This window comes from Aspergillus alliaceus (assembly GCF_009176365.1).
Source record: "Aspergillus alliaceus strain CBS 536.65 unplaced genomic scaffold BDW43scaffold_9, whole genome shotgun sequence".
Classification (NCBI taxonomy): domain Eukaryota; kingdom Fungi; phylum Ascomycota; class Eurotiomycetes; order Eurotiales; family Aspergillaceae; genus Aspergillus; species Aspergillus alliaceus.
The window spans coordinates 733,958-751,307 of NW_022474692.1; the positions used below are offsets into that span (position 1 = coordinate 733,958).

At 50.4% G+C, this 17,350-nt stretch overlaps 6 protein-coding genes across 6 annotated transcripts; 4 read left to right on the forward strand and 2 right to left on the reverse strand.

Annotated features, from left to right (window-relative positions):
• The first annotated feature begins 51 nt into the window (after window positions 1–51).
• Window positions 52–1,420, forward strand: BDW43DRAFT_268356 (putative inositol phospholipid biosynthesis protein Scs3). Its single transcript, XM_032041115.1, has one exon. It carries the CDS (start codon window positions 294–296, stop codon window positions 1,149–1,151), a length of 858 nt encoding a protein of 285 aa, XP_031903209.1. The 5' UTR covers window positions 52–293; the 3' UTR covers window positions 1,152–1,420.
• BDW43DRAFT_268358 (uncharacterized protein) lies at window positions 1,421–3,502 on the reverse strand. Its single transcript, XM_032041116.1, has one exon. The coding sequence runs from the start codon at window positions 2,825–2,827 to the stop codon at window positions 1,856–1,858; it is 972 nt and encodes a 323-aa protein (XP_031903210.1). The 5' UTR covers window positions 2,828–3,502; the 3' UTR covers window positions 1,421–1,855.
• On the forward strand, window positions 3,485–4,634 carry BDW43DRAFT_268359 (putative erythromycin esterase). Its single transcript, XM_032041117.1, has one exon. It carries the CDS (start codon window positions 3,511–3,513, stop codon window positions 4,426–4,428), a length of 918 nt encoding a protein of 305 aa, XP_031903211.1. The 5' UTR covers window positions 3,485–3,510; the 3' UTR covers window positions 4,429–4,634.
• A 330-nt stretch (window positions 4,635–4,964) lies between these two features.
• BDW43DRAFT_308631 (zinc-binding alcohol dehydrogenase family protein) lies at window positions 4,965–6,259 on the forward strand (the record flags this gene model as incomplete). The annotated part of the gene is made up of 5 exons (XM_032046534.1): window positions 4,965–5,094; window positions 5,148–5,206; window positions 5,280–5,362; window positions 5,431–5,999; window positions 6,057–6,259. The coding sequence occupies 5 exons, from the start codon at window positions 4,965–4,967 to the stop codon at window positions 6,257–6,259; spliced, it is 1,044 nt and encodes a 347-aa protein (XP_031903212.1).
• An 881-nt stretch (window positions 6,260–7,140) lies between these two features.
• On the forward strand, window positions 7,141–9,961 carry BDW43DRAFT_268363 (uncharacterized protein). Its single transcript, XM_032041118.1, has 2 exons — window positions 7,141–7,360; window positions 7,459–9,961. The coding sequence occupies exons 1-2, from the start codon at window positions 7,313–7,315 to the stop codon at window positions 9,379–9,381; spliced, it is 1,971 nt and encodes a 656-aa protein (XP_031903213.1). The 5' UTR covers window positions 7,141–7,312; the 3' UTR covers window positions 9,382–9,961.
• Window positions 9,962–9,983: 22 nt separating this feature from the next.
• BDW43DRAFT_268365 (DNA-binding ATPase) lies at window positions 9,984–17,040 on the reverse strand. The gene is made up of 4 exons (XM_032041119.1): window positions 16,454–17,040; window positions 16,375–16,392; window positions 10,935–16,307; window positions 9,984–10,866 (listed from the first exon to the last, which is right to left on the reverse strand). Exons 1-4 carry the CDS (start codon window positions 16,462–16,464, stop codon window positions 10,569–10,571), a joined length of 5,700 nt encoding a protein of 1,899 aa, XP_031903214.1. The 5' UTR covers window positions 16,465–17,040; the 3' UTR covers window positions 9,984–10,568.
• Between the last annotated feature and the right edge of the window lie 310 nt (window positions 17,041–17,350).

Below are 17,350 nucleotides of genomic sequence, written 5' to 3' on the forward strand. Positions count from 1 at the left end.
TGGGTTCAAGATAATAGTGGCGAGGGTTAAACAGGGTTTGGCACATGCGAAGATACCTCGACGTCATTCCGTCTCCGAGGCTCTCCCGAATTCAACCAATTCCTCCCGCAAAGTCGTTCCCCGACGGCTTCCCGACGCTTTTACCTCCTCAGGCTCAGTCCATTGCGTGAATAGCGACATCTATTTGATTTTATCGACTTGTCCGTTTAATTTACTGCCATTAAGTAAATTAACGGCAACGTGACAGGCTGCGAAAGAAGACCGGAGCCGAGCAAATAAGAGAGGAAAAAAACATGGCATCACCAGATAAACCCCCTTCCACTGCAACACGGCTGTATCAACCGCCCACCATAGCACTCGCCATTTATCCGATCACTTTAATCGTGGGATCATTGTTTTCTGTCCTCTCTCCGACTGCACAGGGCACGCGAGATCCTCCACAAAACCATCCTACTCCCCTGGCCCCTTCAATCGCCGCCGACGTGAACCTCCCGCAGCATCCTGTCAATTACTTCGCCCGTAAGGACAACGTCTTCAATGTATATTTTGTGAAGATTGGCTGGCTATGGATTACTGCAGCCTTCGCTTCTCTGCTATTCTCCCAACCCTCGTACACGACCTCGTCCAGCCAACAACCGCGGCGGGTCGGTCAGGCGCTCGCTCGTTATTCCCTCGCTACCTTGGTCTGGTACCTGACTACACAATGGTCTTTCGGTCCGGCGATTATCGATCGCAGTTTTGTGATGTCGGGTGGGAAGTGTGAGCAGATCATCCCACAGGCTGAAGAGGGTTCGGCTAGCCTCCACACGCTGTTGACGGCTACAGCGTGCAAATCCGCCGGTGGAGCATGGAAGGGTGGTCATGATTTGAGCGGGCATGTCTTCATGTTAGTTCTTGCGACTGCGATGCTGGCATTTGAGGCGATCGGGGCATTGAGAGGCGCCGCGGACATCGACCACGATAGCAAAAAGTCGGACGGAGATAGCGAGTCGACCGGGCCGAGGAAGTGGTCCATCTGGTTTGTGGGCGGAGTGGCGGGCTTGGGTTGGTGGATGCTGTTAATGACTGCTATCTGGTTCCATACGTGGTTGGAAAAGGTATTTCGCCCCCTCTGGTATACGTGTTCAAGCGGAATGCCTTTTCCCTTATAGATTGGCTAATACGTGACAGTTAACCGGCTTGCTGGTTGCCCTGGGCGCGGTCTACACCATTTACATTTTGCCACGGTGGGTCGTCCTCTGGAGGGACATCGTGGGCATTCCGGGTGTATAGATCGTTCATTGTTCTGTTTCTGTTTACCTGATGTTGATACGATTTACCATTCGGGGCATATGATGTCGAGCATACACGGGATCTGGCGCAGATGATTGATGCATATTGTAGAGTACTACATAAGAATATACACATAGTCTCCTTTTAAGTACTTCTCGACTCCTGAAGTTCTATGTTGTTTCTTTCCTACTCGTGCTCTGGGTTGGGGATGGGCTCTGGTCCCAAGTACCCGCGCGAAAAGGCTGCAGACCACGGTTAGTCCAATTCTACTAACTTGCAATAATATCGGATATGCGGATACTAACCCCCTGGCAGCAATGCCGATGCGTACATCACCCGCGTGATTGGGCGGAGATCATCCGGCGTCACTTTTGTTGCGAGTGACATCTGCATATACACATTCCACGAGTCGAGGATCTTTTCTGCATACATCTTGAGATCAACCGCGCTTTCTTTCTCGGATGACTGCTCCGACATGCATTTGATGCCCATACACGTGCCGAACTCCCGAAATGCCAGGCGATACTTATGGCTACGATCGAGGTAGCGGTCAATTTCAAAGAGATCGTCCGTATAAGAGTTATTACCGTGCACGATCAGCGGGGCAGTTAAAAGGGATGGAAAACATACAGATCTGTTCAAAGCAATCACCTGATAATCGCGTTGCCCATTCCTCCTTCTCTGCGAACCAATGGGCCGTCCACAGAGTCATCCCCAGATCCAACGGGTCACTTGTCACGAAGTGCTTCACCTTCCTCTTCATTACCTTTTTATAGTCTGCGATCTCCTCAGCGAGCACCTCGCCCTCTCCCATCTGCATCGCCGCCGCCTGCAGCAGCCGGAAAACTACATACCCATCTATCGGGTCCAGATTACCCTCCGAGCCCACCAGCGCCGCAGAGAGATCCATGGACATCTTCCACACCATGCGCGGCCGGGATGAATGGCGTGCGACGAAGAACCGAGGGTGGATGGCTTTGGCAAGCGCCACAGCCTGTTGATTATACGTCGGATCACCTGTTGCCAGCGACAGCCGATTGAGCGCGAACATCCAGATGGTTAAATAATGATGGTACTGTCCATCGCCATCTGTACCGTGCTCTTCTATTTTACCGATACGCAGTCCTCCACCCATCGGGTTCTCGTCTGTTGCGCCGGGGAGACGATTTCGGCCATCGCGCGTGCGCCCAAGCACATCATGCACGGTCTGGACTAGTCGACGCGCTAGCGTTAAGTATCGATCATTAGGCACGAAGCCAGAAGAGCCCGGCGCCTTCTCGTATTCGCGGTGGAGAGTGATGAAATTGAGTACGCCGAACGCGTCGGTCCAGAGATATCGGCCGTGGTGGCCGCCGGATTGCGGGGGTGGAATCCACTCCGGGGGGTTAGTGATGGCGCTGAGGTTTCCGTATACTGATTCTTGGGCTTCTTGGAAACGTTCTATGCGAGTGGCGACATTGGGGAATGATTCTGACATGATTCTACGTGCGCTGGAATGTAAGAGATGGTTGTGTCTTCGGTGTGAAATTGTTAAATAATTAAGTCCTCTGAACATGTCCTGAGGAGGTTACGTGGCACTTAATGGCTTTTGGTGTTTTCTGCTTATTATTTTTGTCTGAGAAGTTGTTTGGTGGATGTGAAGTCATGATGACCACCGTTGACAGAGATATGAAATCATTTGCCGCTCGCCCAACAATTTCACGTCTAATAATTGACACAACATAATAACCACCATATTCTACATCCCATCATCAATTCATGAAACGCAAACTCTGGAATTTTATGCAACCATTTCGACAGGGTCACACCATGCCACGACTCCAGGAACTATTCACAGCGGCAGCGCATCCCCTACCCGACATCCAAGACCCTAACTTCAGCCCCAACTTCGACACCTTCGCTAACAACCGCCTCGTCCTTCTAGGCGATGGCAGCCACGGGACCTCCGAATTCTACACCGCCCGCGCAGAGATCACCAAGCGCCTAATCGAGCACCATGGGTTCACAATGGTAGCCGTGGAGGCCGACTGGCCCGACGCCGAAGTAATCGACCGCTACGTGCGCCAACGTCCCGGCCCCAAGGCTAACATCGGAGGCCACTCCAAACCCATCGACCCCTTCACTCGGTTCCCCACGTGGATGTGGCGCAACCGTGAGATGCAAGAGCTAATCGAGTGGATGCGCGATTACAACGCGCAAGTGCCAGATCACCGGAAAGCCGGGTTCTACGGGCTCGACATGTATAGTATGGGCACATCCATTCAGGCAGTCATTGATTACCTTGATCATGTTGACCCGGCCGCTGGTAAAGTCGCCCGCCAGCGATATGGCTGCTTGCAGCCGTGGGTAGATGACCCTGCGACCTATGGGCTCGCGACGTTGCGCGGTATGGAGGACTGTGAGAAGGGGGTTGTACAGATGCTCCGTGAGTTGCTCGAACGTCGGATAGAATACTCGGAAGACCTTCATGATGGCGAGGAGTACCACAGCGGCGAGCAGAATGCGTATCTGGTGCGTGACGCCGAGCGGTACTATAAAGCTATGTACTATAGTTCGGCGTCATCGTGGACGCTGCGCGATACGCACATGGTAGACACGCTCAGTCGGACCCTGCGCCACAGGCCTCCGGGCACGAAGGCTGTAGTATGGGCGCATAACTCGCACTGTGGAGATGCGCGATATACTAGTATGGGGACCAGACGTAGGGAAGTGAACATTGGTCAGCTGTGCCGGGAGCAGTTCGGCCGTGAGAATGTGGCTCTGATAGGCTGTGGCACGCACACTGGCACGGTGGCTGCAGCGCACGAGTGGGATGAAGATATGGAGGTCATGAAAGTTCTTCCCTCGCGGAAGGATAGCTGGGAGCGCGTGGCTCATGACACAGGAATACCGAGTTTCTTGATTGATCTGCGGCGGGACCACATCGATCCGAACCTCGTCGCTGCCTTTGAAGCTGAGCCTCTCCGGCTGGAACGATTCATAGGTGTGATTTACCGGCCAGATACGGAGAAGATATCGCACTATTCAGCGGCGGACCTGCTGAATCAGTTTGATGGGTACGTATGGTTTGATAAAACGCAGGCTCTGAAACCACTGGAGAAGCATGAGCCCGTGACGGATTTAGGAAAGGAGGAGACTTATCCATTCGGATTATAGCCAAAGTAAGAACGCAAGAGAAAGTAGATCGTGTGATATTATACTCTCTATGTACTGTATGGTCGAACGTCCATGTACAAAAAGTCAGTAGCTGTAAAATGGACATCAAACGATATATTATGAGAACTATTTCATGACATAATTTTATACAGGATATCCACTTCCACGAGATCCAAGGGAATGCAAAGCATCCTGTTGGGTTGCCGAAGAATGGCTGACGTCGTTCTATGTCTCTCGGAGATTGGAGTTAAGCGGAGACCGACAAACCGTCTAACCCTAGCTCGTATTTTAACCCCAGAAGGATCAGTTAACTAGTCCTAATTCCGGCCCACCGTTTGGCAGTATCGAAGGTAGTAAATATTCAATTCCGGCCTCAATATCGCTTTGACCCTTCCGTTAACACCGACAAGATGAGAAGCCTTCAGTGGAAGGAACTTATAAATAGAGGCTACTCCCACGTAGAGAATACATCAATCTAATACTACTCACTTTCCACAGCATCGTACCCCTGTATAGTCTATAATCTCTATACCACTATGTCAGTCTCCAACTCTGCTTCTTGGCTGCTGGAATGCGGCGGACAGTTTACAGTCAAAGAGGCACCATTGCCTAGCCCTGGCCCCGGTGAAGTTCTGATCAAGAACAAGGCCATTGCAGTCAATCCCAGTGAGTTACCCAGCCCGTGGCAATCCCCTAGATCACAACTAAACACGCCCCAGTGGACTGGAAGATCCAAGTCTATGGTCCACGTATACCATTCCCCAAGCAATACCCGTTCGTGAGTATACCTCATCGTCTCCGACCTTCCATCGGAAACAAAAAACAGCATCTAACAACCCACCCACCAAAAGATCCTCGGCGCCGACGTCGCCGGAGTAATCCACTCAGTAGGCCCAGACATCACAACCTTCAAGAAAGGCGATCGAGTCATGGGGTAAGCCTAAATCCCAAACCCTCCCCAAAGAACAAGAGCCAAAGCAAGACTAACCCCCCACGCCCCAGCCTCGCCAACTGGTTCCTCACCAACGAAATCCGTGACTCAGGCTTCCAAATCTACACAATCTGCAAAGCCGCCGTCGTAGCCCATCTCCCAAGCACCACCTCCTTTGAAAGCGGGAGCGTCCTCCCCCTAGCCATAACAACAGCCGCTATGGGCCTCTACCCACCCGGCCGACTAGAACTCCCCTTACCAAGCGCCACCACGCCCAGGCCCATCAACAAGGTCATCCTCGTCTGGGGTGGCTCGTCCAGCACCGGTAGTGCCGCGATCCAGCTGGCGGTGGCATCGGGCGCTACCGTGATTGCCACGGCGTCCGCGAAGAACCACCCCTTCGTGAAGAGTCTCGGCGTGGTCGCGGTGCTAGATTACCAGGCTAAGAACATCGTCCCCGACCTAATTAAGGTGATTCAGGAGACGGAGGGGGTGTTTGTGGGTGCGCTGGATGCGATTGGGGAGGAGGGGACGGTGTTGGGGTGTGCGGAGGTGGTTAAGGGGCTTGGGGGTGGACGGGTGGTTACGAATTTGCCCATGGGGGTTAGAGAGGTCCCGGAAGGGGTGGAGGTTGTGGGTGGTGAGTTTTTTAAATTGAAATGTGTGGGGTTTTGTTTGTGCTGATGTTTTGAGTCAGTTGTTGATGCTGCGAATCTGGCTGATAATCGGGAGGTTGCGAGTGGTGTTTGGGGGGTGTTTGTGCCGAAGGGCCTGGAGAATGGGTTTTTAAAGCCTGTTCCTGAGCCGCTGGTTGTTGGAGAAGGTTTGGAGAAGGTTGCTGAGGGAGTTGCTTTGTCACGGAAGGGGGTTTCGGCGAAGAAGATTGTTGTGAGATTGTAGGGCAGACGGGAATTGGGGTTTGGGGTTTGGGGCGTAGGGAGACTTGTATACAGATGAATTGTGTTTGTGTTTATATTGGTATTTGTTGATATTATGGGCTTGAATCGAGGTTATAGACTCGATTCTTTCATGTTCAGCTGTTGTAATAAGGGGTTTACTCTAGCGTGAAGCTTCTAGCGCTGTATGTGCACAAGCCTCCTCCTGCTAATGTTGGAGAGTTCAGTAGGAAACTTCTGTAGGAACAAGGGGCAGTCATCCTCAGAGCTATATAAACTAGTTTCCCGCCTACGACAAGTTGGAGGTCTTTATTTAGGTCTTATTGAAGTTTCTTATGTATCGCGTCTCGTTGATTAGGAGTACCGAGTTTCTATACACGAATCAACCTCAATCGAGCATTAGAAACACTGTGAGGTAATAACAAGGAGCCAACGGAAGAAAATAAAGAAGAAAGAAGACAGTGACTCGTAGTCATCTCGCTTAATCGGAAACATAATGTCTATAAGTCTCCTGCAGCTCTGCGTGTATCGTTGACCTGCCCTATACGTTGGAGTATGCAAGAGATATGTTTCGCAGTTTCCTGGGACCTGACATCTATGGTACAGAAATTGGCCAGCAGTCCGTTGGAATGTCCCCACAAGGGACGCCCTTAGCGCAATCTTTTCAACCAGATTGGGGTTCATAGCTGGTTTGTCCGTGGCAGGCCCCCGAGCACGCGAGGGCGTAGATGAATGTGTCAACGGGGCAGACTAGAAGGGTGTACCTGACATAGGCATGCTCGAATGTTAAGAGTAACATTTTCCATGCTCGGGTAAAGTAGGAATAGAAAGAGGAATAAATAGTAAACAGAGAGGGATATCTGACATCAGATGCTCTCTTCTCCACTTGACGTGAGCTCACCGCCCGGCAATATTTGTTTACATTCTCGCCTAATCGGGCGACGCTCTTCCTTTCTTTCATCCCTTCGTCAGTTCCCCACGAATCGCCTCCATTCCAACTGCTCGTTTCTTTCATCATCTTCCCTCATCAATTCCCATTCTTTTAATCCTCACCATTATGGCGGTTCGCCGGTCCGCCCGCCTGCGCAGTCGCCAGGCTTCAGATGTAAGTTGCCCACAAATGCCTTCCATCCCAATTCATCTGCCCATTCCCTTGCATCGGTTTCGTATAGTACCAGCGACTAACTTTGGTTCCTGAACAAGGAACCGCAGCCGCCCGCGTCACCAGTCAACAACAACACTAGCAACGCCAACAACAATAACATCAACAATCTCCCCGCTGTCATAGAACGCGACGAGACTGCCGCCGACGGTCCCTCTAACCACGCCACCACTCCCAAGTCTAAAACCAGTGTTCGCACCCCACACAAGGCTACTACACCTGTTCACAAGCCATCCCCGGCAAAAACACCCACAACTGCAATCACTCGTCCGTCCCACCAAGTAATGCATCCCAGCAAGGTACATCAGAGTACCACCAAGCAGGTGGACTCTGGCCTGATTCTCGGGTTCAATCCGATTAAGAAAGATGCCGAAGGGAATGTTGTCAAAGATTCTCAGATTGAGAATACCCCAAGCAAGACAAAAGCGTCTCCCGCTTCCACATACTTTGGCACTCCCGCTTTCGAGTTCAACTTTTCTTGCGCGGACTCGCAGCTAAGCGATGAAGCCAAGAAGCTCATGGAAAGCGTCCGCGAAGATGTCGCTAAAATCAAGGCCCAGATGGTTCAGGATAAGGAGAGTGAACCAGCCCAGGTTGACAACAACGAGACAGAAGATCGCAGAATCGCTCAGCCAAAGGGCCAGGCTAGCCGGTTCAGCGCTGCTCATATGGCTGAATTCAAGAAGATGGATTCAATTGCAGGACACGCGTCTGCCTTCCGCGCCATCCCCGGGCGCTTCCAGCCTGTCCAGAAGACCCTCAAACGAACCAACTCCAAAGCACGCCTCGATGAGTCTAGCAACCAGAATTCGCCTACTAAATCGCCGACCAAGTCGCCTGCCCCTGCTACGGTCAGCACCAAACGTGCCAAACATAGCAAGGACGATGACACGTCTGCTCGCCGTCAGACTGTTGGTGAGAAGAGTGCATCAAGGCCGGCTACGACTCGCATCAGGCCCGGTATCCGCAGTTCGTTAATGACCCCCACTCGAGCTTCCATGGCGCGCACTTCGTCCACTAGCCTGAAGCCGCCTCGGACGACCATGATCCCCCGGCCGTCTCTTGCACAGTCCCCTACCTCGAAGCTTTCTACTGCCCCGCGCACTCCCCGTACGGACTTCAATCCCCGTTTCAAGAGTAACTTGCCCAGTTTGAATCTAAAGTCGATCCTCCGTCCTCATCAACCATTGTTCTCGAAGGATCCTGTGAAGATTGCCTCCGGAACTCATGTAGCGGCCCCCGAATTCAGCTCAAATTTTCTGCTGGGTACAGCCAGGAACGCTTCCGAGGAGCCTGCACAAACTCCCTCCCCCAAGAAGCGTGTTGAATTCTCCTCAAGTACCAGAGAGCGGGACGACGGAGCTATGCCTTCTCCATCGCCTTCTAAAATTCCTGCTGCATCTGGGTCTCGAGTCGAGTCTGATGTTGTATATCCTACATTACCGACTTTGACACCGGACCATACTTCTGAGAAGACCGGTGGCGAAACCAAGTCCCCTTCTATCCGCCATGTTCGTCAGTCCGACACCATTGCCAGCCTCACTCTGCCAGATATCCCTGGCGTGCCGCATGGGATCGGGGGCAAGAAGCGTCATCGCGAGACCGAGTCCACCCACGATCCTTCTCTTCCCGATGTTCCAGGTGTGCCTCATGGCATAGGCAATAAGAAGAGACACCGTGATGCAGCTGGGAGGGACAATGACAACGAGAATGTGCCCCCAGTTAATTCAACCACGGAAGGCCGCAGTGCTAAAAGAATGAAGTTCAGCTCGCCATCAAAGATCTCGCCTATTAAGATGTCAATGCCAACCCCTAGCCCGATCAAGGAGCGTTCTCAGACTCCTCTCCGGTCGACCACCAGTACCAGTCGAACGGGAACCCCAGCCAGCGCACGACAAAGGAGCCGTGGTGCACTGAGCATGAGCCGGTTGAACATGCTTGCACAGCCAAAGAACCGCCCTTAATCGTTTCTTGTCCACCATATTGGACAACGGAGCAGCCATGACCAGTTATTGCATTTCACGAGAGTTTCGGTCGCACATAGATGCCATTTCGATTTCCGAGAGCCTTCGTTACAATTCCCCAGATGAATGTCTTCAGTTCTTTTTCCACGTAGATTATACCAATATCACCGATCAGTCCTCTGTACTTACTTGCCTCACCGGCTTTGATATCTCTCACTTTTTTTGGTCTGGTCTCTTTTCGCCTTCCTACCTATCAATGGGCTTTGATTCTTCTCACAGGCAGGCGCTCGGATGCATCTGGTATGCAGGTTCTGGACGGCGTTTGTGATCATCTTTTTTGCTTTACCTACTCCTATCTGTTTTTCCGTACAGAAAGATAGGTCTCCTTGTTTTACGTTGATTGTTGCTTGATCGGTTGATTCTTTGCCAAGATAATGAATGTACCTACAGATGGATTCAATGTTTCTACTTTTCCTTATGTTGCTGCCTTATTGTCTTTATGTTGTAAGTGTATAAGATTGCTCAACTACAAGACCGATAAACCACCATGCAAAACAATAAATCAAAGAAAGCCTTTTTTGGAAACATGCATCATACCATGCGTATGTCTAGATTTTGTTTTCAAGACCTATAATGCCATAAGATCGAATCATATGAACAAACGATTGTTAATATATACAAAAGAGCAGTAAAAGTACAGCAGGGAAAAAAAAAAGAACATGAGTTAAAAGGGAGGACAATGAAGCAAATAAAACACCATGGAAGAAATAAGAAAGAATAAACCATCCATGTCTATCCTTGATTCGTCTTCATAGCACCGAGTCATTCGTTCAATCAATGATTTCAATGAATCATTAGAGATAAGTAACAGATTCGCAGGTCGCCGCCCGACTCCCAAATACAGTTGTATGAAAACAGGACATTGGAAAGGAAAAGAGGAGAGAATCTGAGCGATGTACAACACTAACGCCCCCAGTTCAATCAGTCGTCTAGTAAGAAGATCAGAAGCAAAGAGAGGTAAGGGGAAGGAAATTAGAGGGAAAAGGAACAATTCCTGCCTGACGGATGTCCTTTGCAGTTGAGGTATCTTGCCTGTATGTTGGTAAGAATGGACCTGGACTCCAGTTTACCGTAATAAAAATTTATTAGAACAGAGAAAGCAGACGTGGGTTGAGTGTAAAAGTATATCATCCTTTCATCGTCTGCAGGAAAGAGTCCAGGTTATATTCTTCCTGGTATTGACGGTCATCCCAGAGCTCGCCTAGGTCGTCGAGCCAGCCCTTCTTTCCCTTTTCTTTGACCTCGCCATCGATGTCGACCATGTCGACTTCATTGCCGGTGGCATTGTCGCTTGGCTTCTCGGCATTCTCGGCTGTTTCTCCGAGATTGAATAGATCCAGGAGCTGATCTGTGTCCATTGTATTGAGACCCGCATTTTGCTGGTTGACCACTGTCGATGCTACGTCGATCTTGAAGCGTTGGAGGCTAAAGCAGACAAGTTAGTATAAGGGGCGACCTACAGAAACAAATGTAGATAGTGGAAGGAAACTTACTTCAAAATCTTCTCCTCCAAAGTTCCCCTAGTGATCAGTCGGTAGACATTGACGACCTTCTTTTGACCAATACGATGTGCACGGTCCATGGCCTGAATATCCTTCTGCGGGTTCCAGTCATGCTCCACGAAGATGACCGTGTCAGCACCTGTGAGATTCAGGCCGAGTCCACCAACACTAGTTGTCAGAAGCAAGGCATCGTAACTGGGGTCTGTATTGAACCGGTTGACAATGTCCTGACGTTTGGTGGCTTCCACACTACCGTCTAGACGAAGGTACTGTACTGAGGGAAGGAGCTTCTTGAAGACTTCACTTTGGACAATGTCGAGCATTTCCTTCATCTGGCAGAAGATCAGGGCTCGGTGGGGGCTCACGTAGCTTGCACCAGTGCCCAAGTCTCCTTCGCTTGGGGGATCAACACCGATACCACAGTCGAGCAGGAGATCACGCAGAGCGCCAAGCTTAGGCGCGTGTGCAACATCCCGGATGTAAGAATTCTTCGCGTGAAGGTACTGCTGGACTTCATCGTACTGCTTATGCCCGTCTTTAACGACAAGTGCGGGAGAGTTGCAGAGACGGCGCATGTATTGAAGTGCTTGGAAGATGTGCTCTTTGTCATTCTTTTCTGAACTGCCCATCTTGGTCGCCAGCTGTTTTTGCTCCTTTTTCGTGAAGTCTTCGAAGAGTTTCTTCTGAAGCTCACTAGGGTCGCAATAGTAGTTCTGGATAATCTTGGGTGGTAAATCATTAAGAACCTCTTCCTTCAAGCGACGGAGCAAGAAAGGAAGCACTTGTTTGTGCAAGGCCTCAATCGCTAGCGCCCCAGCTTCTTGTTCCTTCGAAGATGATTTGCTGAAGCGACTTGCCGCAATTGGTTTCGCAAACCGGTCCAAAAAGACCTTCTCTGTACCAAGGAAACCAGGCATCAAGAAGTCAAAAAGAGACCAAAGCTCCAACACATTGTTTTGGATAGGGGTACCAGAGAGGATCAAGCGGTGATTGCTTGCAACACGCTTAACTGCCAGTGTGACTTTTGCCTTTGGGTTCTTGATAAGATGTCCCTCGTCAAGGACGCAGTAGTTCCAGCTAAGAGGGGTAATAACGTCACTGTCATTTCGGCAAATATCGTAGGAGGTGATAACAATATCAGCATCCGCGAGAGAACCCTTCAACCGCGCACGCTCCACCGGAGGTCCAACGTAAGCGACACAGTTGAGGAACGGGGCATATTGCTTGATTTCCTGTTGCCAGTGCCCTGAAAGCGACGGGGGGCAGACAATCAGAGATGGAAGCTTCCTAACCTCAAGCGCTTGCGTACGCTCAAACTCTTCAGCTCGTAGATGATGATCACTAGCAACGATGCAAATCGTCTGAAGGGTTTTACCAAGACCCATGTCGTCACAAAGAATGCCGTGCAGGTTGTAGCGGTTGAGGAACGCAAGCCAATTGACACCTTCCTGTTGATAGGGTCTAAGCTCCGCTTTGATCGAGACAGGCAACTTGAACTCCTCCACCTTCCGCACATCCAACATTTGAGACATGAACTTCCTTTCCCTCTCACGTCCTTTGAGCAGTTCCTCAGATAGGCCGGGAGGGTCTGGAATACCGGCTTCTAAGGGAACAAGTTTGACTAATGTTGCAAATGACGTTGTGGCCAACAATCTAACATCATTATCTGAATCACTCATGCGACCCAAGACGGGGACAACGAGGAAGATAACATAGGGCAAAATTCCATCTTCCATCACATGGATAAGGTGATAAATACACTCTATGGCTCCTTGACGGTGATGCACATCCAGACCATTGTTGATAGTCGGCAACACTTTCTCGACTAACATGGTCATGCCCTCCACCGTAATGACGCTGCAAACAGTTGCGAAGCACTTGGCAGCCGCATACCGAATAACAGATAGTCTACATTGCAGTGCTTTGGCAATGAGAGGCATGAGACTAACAACCCAAGAGTGGAGACCAGGATCGAACTTGGGTAATAGGGCGCGGAGAGTGGACAAACCATCCACGACTTCTTGGCCGAGCTCATTATCAGGATCGTGGATGTTTGCGGGAAGGTCATTGGTGAGAGCATCTCTTAGGGGGTTTTCAACCAATGATGGAAGGTTAGGAACTTTCTCCAAAAGTGCTGAACCGAACTTCACGGCCAATTGTTCCAAGGCTTCTTTAGCACCACGGCGCATAATTTTAGCTTCCTTTGTTTCCCTTTCGAACTTCGCTGCGTCAGGGTGGTCACGGCGGTCTTCTTCTTTGCGAAGAGATAAAATCGACTTCTCCAGGCTGGCATTGTGGTGAAATTCAGGAGTCTCAGAGGTATCTACACAGCAGTACTTGACCAAGTTACCGATGACCTTATCGACGGGACCGCGCTTGGTAGCTGTGGTATAAAACTCGACTAGGGTGGCAACCGCAGTAGCAGAACGTTGTTGGAGTTCGGCATTCTCCTCTTTCTTGATGCTGTCCATCATTCCCTTAATGATATGGCTTGGCTTCTTTGGAATGGCATGCATGGCAACTAGAGCGCCCGCCGCAGCAGCAAGGACACGCATGTCCCTTACTTCACGAACGCTTCTTGCTTCATTGATTGCATTCTCTGCAGTTGTCCTTGTATCGTTTAGAACCTGAAGAGCTGTGATGCGCTGGGCTGGTGCCAGGCCCTTCTTCAACCGCTCGAAATCAGGACCAACTACTCTTTCAGCATCCGACAAAGAAAATGCACTCGGGCCAGCCTCAGAGTCACCTTGGACAACAACAGCCAGAACAGGCAACCTCGAGCCGGGAACATGAGCATGGTCCCGGAACGCATTAAGTAACGAGTGGCATTGCGCACGAGCAACATGGAGATAGCATGCTATGTCACTGTACCATGATGGACGGTCCCCTTCAATGATTGGGCGCAACTGCTCACACAGGGAAGAGGCATACTGGCTGTTAGGACCTGCGAGCCTGGCATATTCCTCTACAATCATGGCAGTTGCAAGTTGAGATGTGGATGCTGAATGGTTGAGGCCGTCCATGATAGGCTGCCAGAGGCTCGGAAGTCCGTTCTTATCCCAGAAAGAGAGCAGTTGGCCAAGAGCCTTTGCCGCATGAATCTTAGACCGCAGCATGGTGTCTACTCCTACCAAGTCAATGTCGCCTTGCAGCATATGGCCGTCGACATTGTGAGCTGAGGGGGGAGGTACTTCTTTCTTGTCTGCTTTGCGGCCCCTCTTCTTGGCTGCATCAGATGTTGAGTTGAAGGCACTCGGGGAGGACTTTGCGGGCGCGGCAGCACTCATTGGGAAGGGCACACCGGATGGCTTAATGAAAAGCGAGGCATTCATGGGGATGGGATAGCGGGGAACACCGAAAGGTGCCATGCATAAAGTAATGAGGGGTTGTATATGAGATAACAGCTCGGTTTCTGAGTTGAACAACCCGTGTTTATCGAGCGCCTTAAGTAGTTCTGACCAGACTTGGAGAGACAGTTTCAGGACATTCTCGTTCCGCTCCACCAGCAAATTCTGGAAAATCAGTCGGAGCGCCTTGCCATTGACCCATTCGTTGGTACCCTCGCCTTCTAGCTGCAAGAATGTCATAAGAGCCCGAAGGACAGCGGAGCGCACGGAGGTGATCGTGTGGCGCAGAAATGGGTAGAGGCGAGGAACGAGGTTGCCAAATGACGACTCTGGGTCCACAGCCGCGTTCGCTTTCATAGCATCGAGAACTTCTCGGAATGTGCAGAGCTTCGCTAGAAGGTCCATCACCGATCCAGTGCTGGCGCTGAGGTCATCTTGCAAATTTGAAAGGCATTCCCAGACGATGTTCATCAGGGTGCCGAGTGTGTTCTGCCGAGAAGTGACAAATTCCTCTGCGATAGGAACTAAAGTTGCTGCGCTCACTGCACGCACATCATCGTCATAATCACCCAGGCCCTTCATGACTGCCTCCAGGACACCGTCCATGAGTTTATCATCCTTCACGAGGAGATCTTTTCGCACAGCCACCAGGTACCTGAGACCGATCATACCGCCATGGCAAACTTCCCAAATGGGACGTTCCAGTCCTAGATCATTTTGCATGATGATCCGGTACAAACATCTATAGATGGCAATGACGGAACGGGACGGGAGCTGAGATAAAAGAGCACCTAATGTTTGGCCTACTGTCTCTCGGATTGGAGCGACGACGTTGTCAGAGATGTAGTCGCCGAAGCGGTCGAGCATGAGGACACAAAGAAGGCGACATCCAAGATCATCCAACCATTTACAGTTCAGGACATCATTTTCAGACCTACTCTTTCCTCGCAAGCGCCCAGCACCGGCACCTTGAACACGGATGACCTCTCGGAGGGCCATCGCAGCCCCATGTCGAACTTCCCAATTCTGATCAAACAGATCTACCATTAGAAAATCACACATTGGGTCATAGGGCCATGCTGTGCTGGGGCCATCGTCCGGAATCTCAGGCTGAATTAGAGGCTTTTCTGGAGCGGCCTCTCCTTTGAATTCAGAGACAATTTTCGAATCATCATCGCCAGCTAACCGTTCAAGGGAGAAGTAGTCCGACTTCGAATCACCATTTCGTTCTTCTCCATTCTCAGACTTGATGGGATGCGGTGTCGTCACTGATGGGGTCGTCACGTCCGACGTCTTCCGTACGGAGAGGTCGACGACGCGGACTTTATTCGCGCCCATTTTTGCACTCTGTTTGTTCTTTCGCTTCAGCTGGTTCAGTTGCCGTTTGCTCAGGCCAGATTCCTCCCCGTTAGCAGGGTCGCATGGCGTTGTCACAGGAGCAGAATGTTGGTGATTATTCTCCCTAGGGACAGCGGTGTTAGATGGATCCTCCTTAATAGCTTGTGTCTTCAGAGCTAGATCAGCATCTTCGATTACATCTTCCTCGATGTACTCTCCCGCGAGACCCAATCGGCCGGTCAATGTTCTCTTCTGATGCTGCAATCTGGTTACTGGATCCATTGCCGCCAGTGAGTATTCGTAATCTTTGCCAGCACTACCTAATAGCCTCTTTCCATACTTGAGGATCGAGGTTAGATCCAGGCGATCCAACTGAAGAAGTCCATCAGAAGGGGATAATTGCACCTCTTCAGATTTTATCTCAACCGCGAGATCGTCATCTTCAGCCTTTTTGATCCCTTGGCCGTCCTCTTCGTTTGGGTCAAAGATTTCTGCATTGGTGACAATGAGCCCGATAGCCTTGGCCGCAGCTGTTCTGGTATCCCATGATTTCGACTTGAGATACGGCAGGATACGCCCCAGCAAGTTGAATAACTCGTCTGGGTGTTGTTTCTGAACATCTGCTAGCTGCTGAGCGGCTGTGTTCCGGATGAGAGGCGTACTGCCCGTCTCAAGCAACCTATGCTGGGTTAGCTAAGACCTTTTTTCAGGAAGAGAAAGGCAGGAATGTAATAGTGAAAACTCACGTGACCAAGCGATCAAGCCTATCCCGAAATAGTTAGCGCCTTGTACTAAACGTGACAGAGATGGGTGGCTGGCACTTACCTAGAAGTCATGGCGGGTAGTCTCCTCTTCAGAGGGGGTAAATGGTCGGATGATTAAAATGAGATTGAGGCGTATTAAATAACAGGTGAATCGTGAGTGAATTGAAGAAATGCCAAGCCCAAAGAGTTCAATTGACGCCTCAGATATTATGAGGTACAGTATAGTACTGTACCTTCCAAGTATGAGGGAGGTCTTAGTAAGGCAGGTAAGGAATGTAAAGTATACCGAACCGTTACACCCACGTCACAGCCATTGATGGAGGACCTTAAAAGGGAGATAGAAGAGAAATACCAGATGTAGGGCGATCGATTCCGAAAATGAGTGGAGATTAAGGTAAACCTGAAGAAAAATAGTTGAACGGGAAATTCACACTATTAAGTCGATCATCGGAGGGTTTGTAAGGGAAAAAAAATATTAGGCAAATAAAGACCATAAAGAAACTTTTTTTAATAATAATGAAGAAGAAAAGAAGAGAAAAAAAAGAAAATGACCAAATTAATCAGAAAGTGGAGAGACGGGCAAGCCGGTGGTGGTTAATGAGCCGATATTAAAGTATGGGCCGTCAAGCTCCAAGAAGTATCAACAAGTCGTCCTCCCGTCGTGCTTTCCCTCCCCTCGAGGTCACGCAGCCTGTTTATATCATTGGGGGCATCTTTGGCTGGGCGCGCCTACCCATGCTTGGGCCCTGTACTAGCCCCGAAACGGCCTAGACGCCCCACTCCCGTAAAGGTTTTCTTATGGTCACGTGCCTCTCCCTGCGCCAACCTCACGATCGACAGCCTTGAAATTACTGCTATGTCCATCATCATGATGGGACTCGGCGGCTTCGGGGCTGTTGTGATCCGGGGGTTTTACCTGCAGATTCCGCTGTACTTCAACCTTGGGCCGGAGGTTATT

Bases quoted from the DNA above. Each gene is read 5' to 3' on its own strand.
- BDW43DRAFT_268358 (XM_032041116.1), bottom strand. From the start codon at position 2,827: ATGTTCAGAGGACTTAATTATTTAACAATTTCACACCGAAGACACAAC.
- BDW43DRAFT_268359 (XM_032041117.1), top strand. From the start codon at position 3,511: ATGTATAGTATGGGCACATCCATTCAGGCAGTCATTGATTACCTTGAT.
- BDW43DRAFT_268365 (XM_032041119.1), bottom strand. The intron at 10,867-10,934 runs GTAAGTTTCCTT...TGTCTGCTTTAG, and splicing joins TTGGAGGAGAAGATTTTGAA to CCTCCAACGCTTCAAGATCG.
- BDW43DRAFT_268363 (XM_032041118.1), top strand. From the start codon at position 7,313: ATGGCGGTTCGCCGGTCCGCCCGCCTGCGCAGTCGCCAGGCTTCAGAT. The intron at 7,361-7,458 runs GTAAGTTGCCCA...TTCCTGAACAAG, and splicing joins GCAGTCGCCAGGCTTCAGAT to GAACCGCAGCCGCCCGCGTC.
- BDW43DRAFT_268356 (XM_032041115.1), top strand. From the start codon at position 294: ATGGCATCACCAGATAAACCCCCTTCCACTGCAACACGGCTGTATCAA.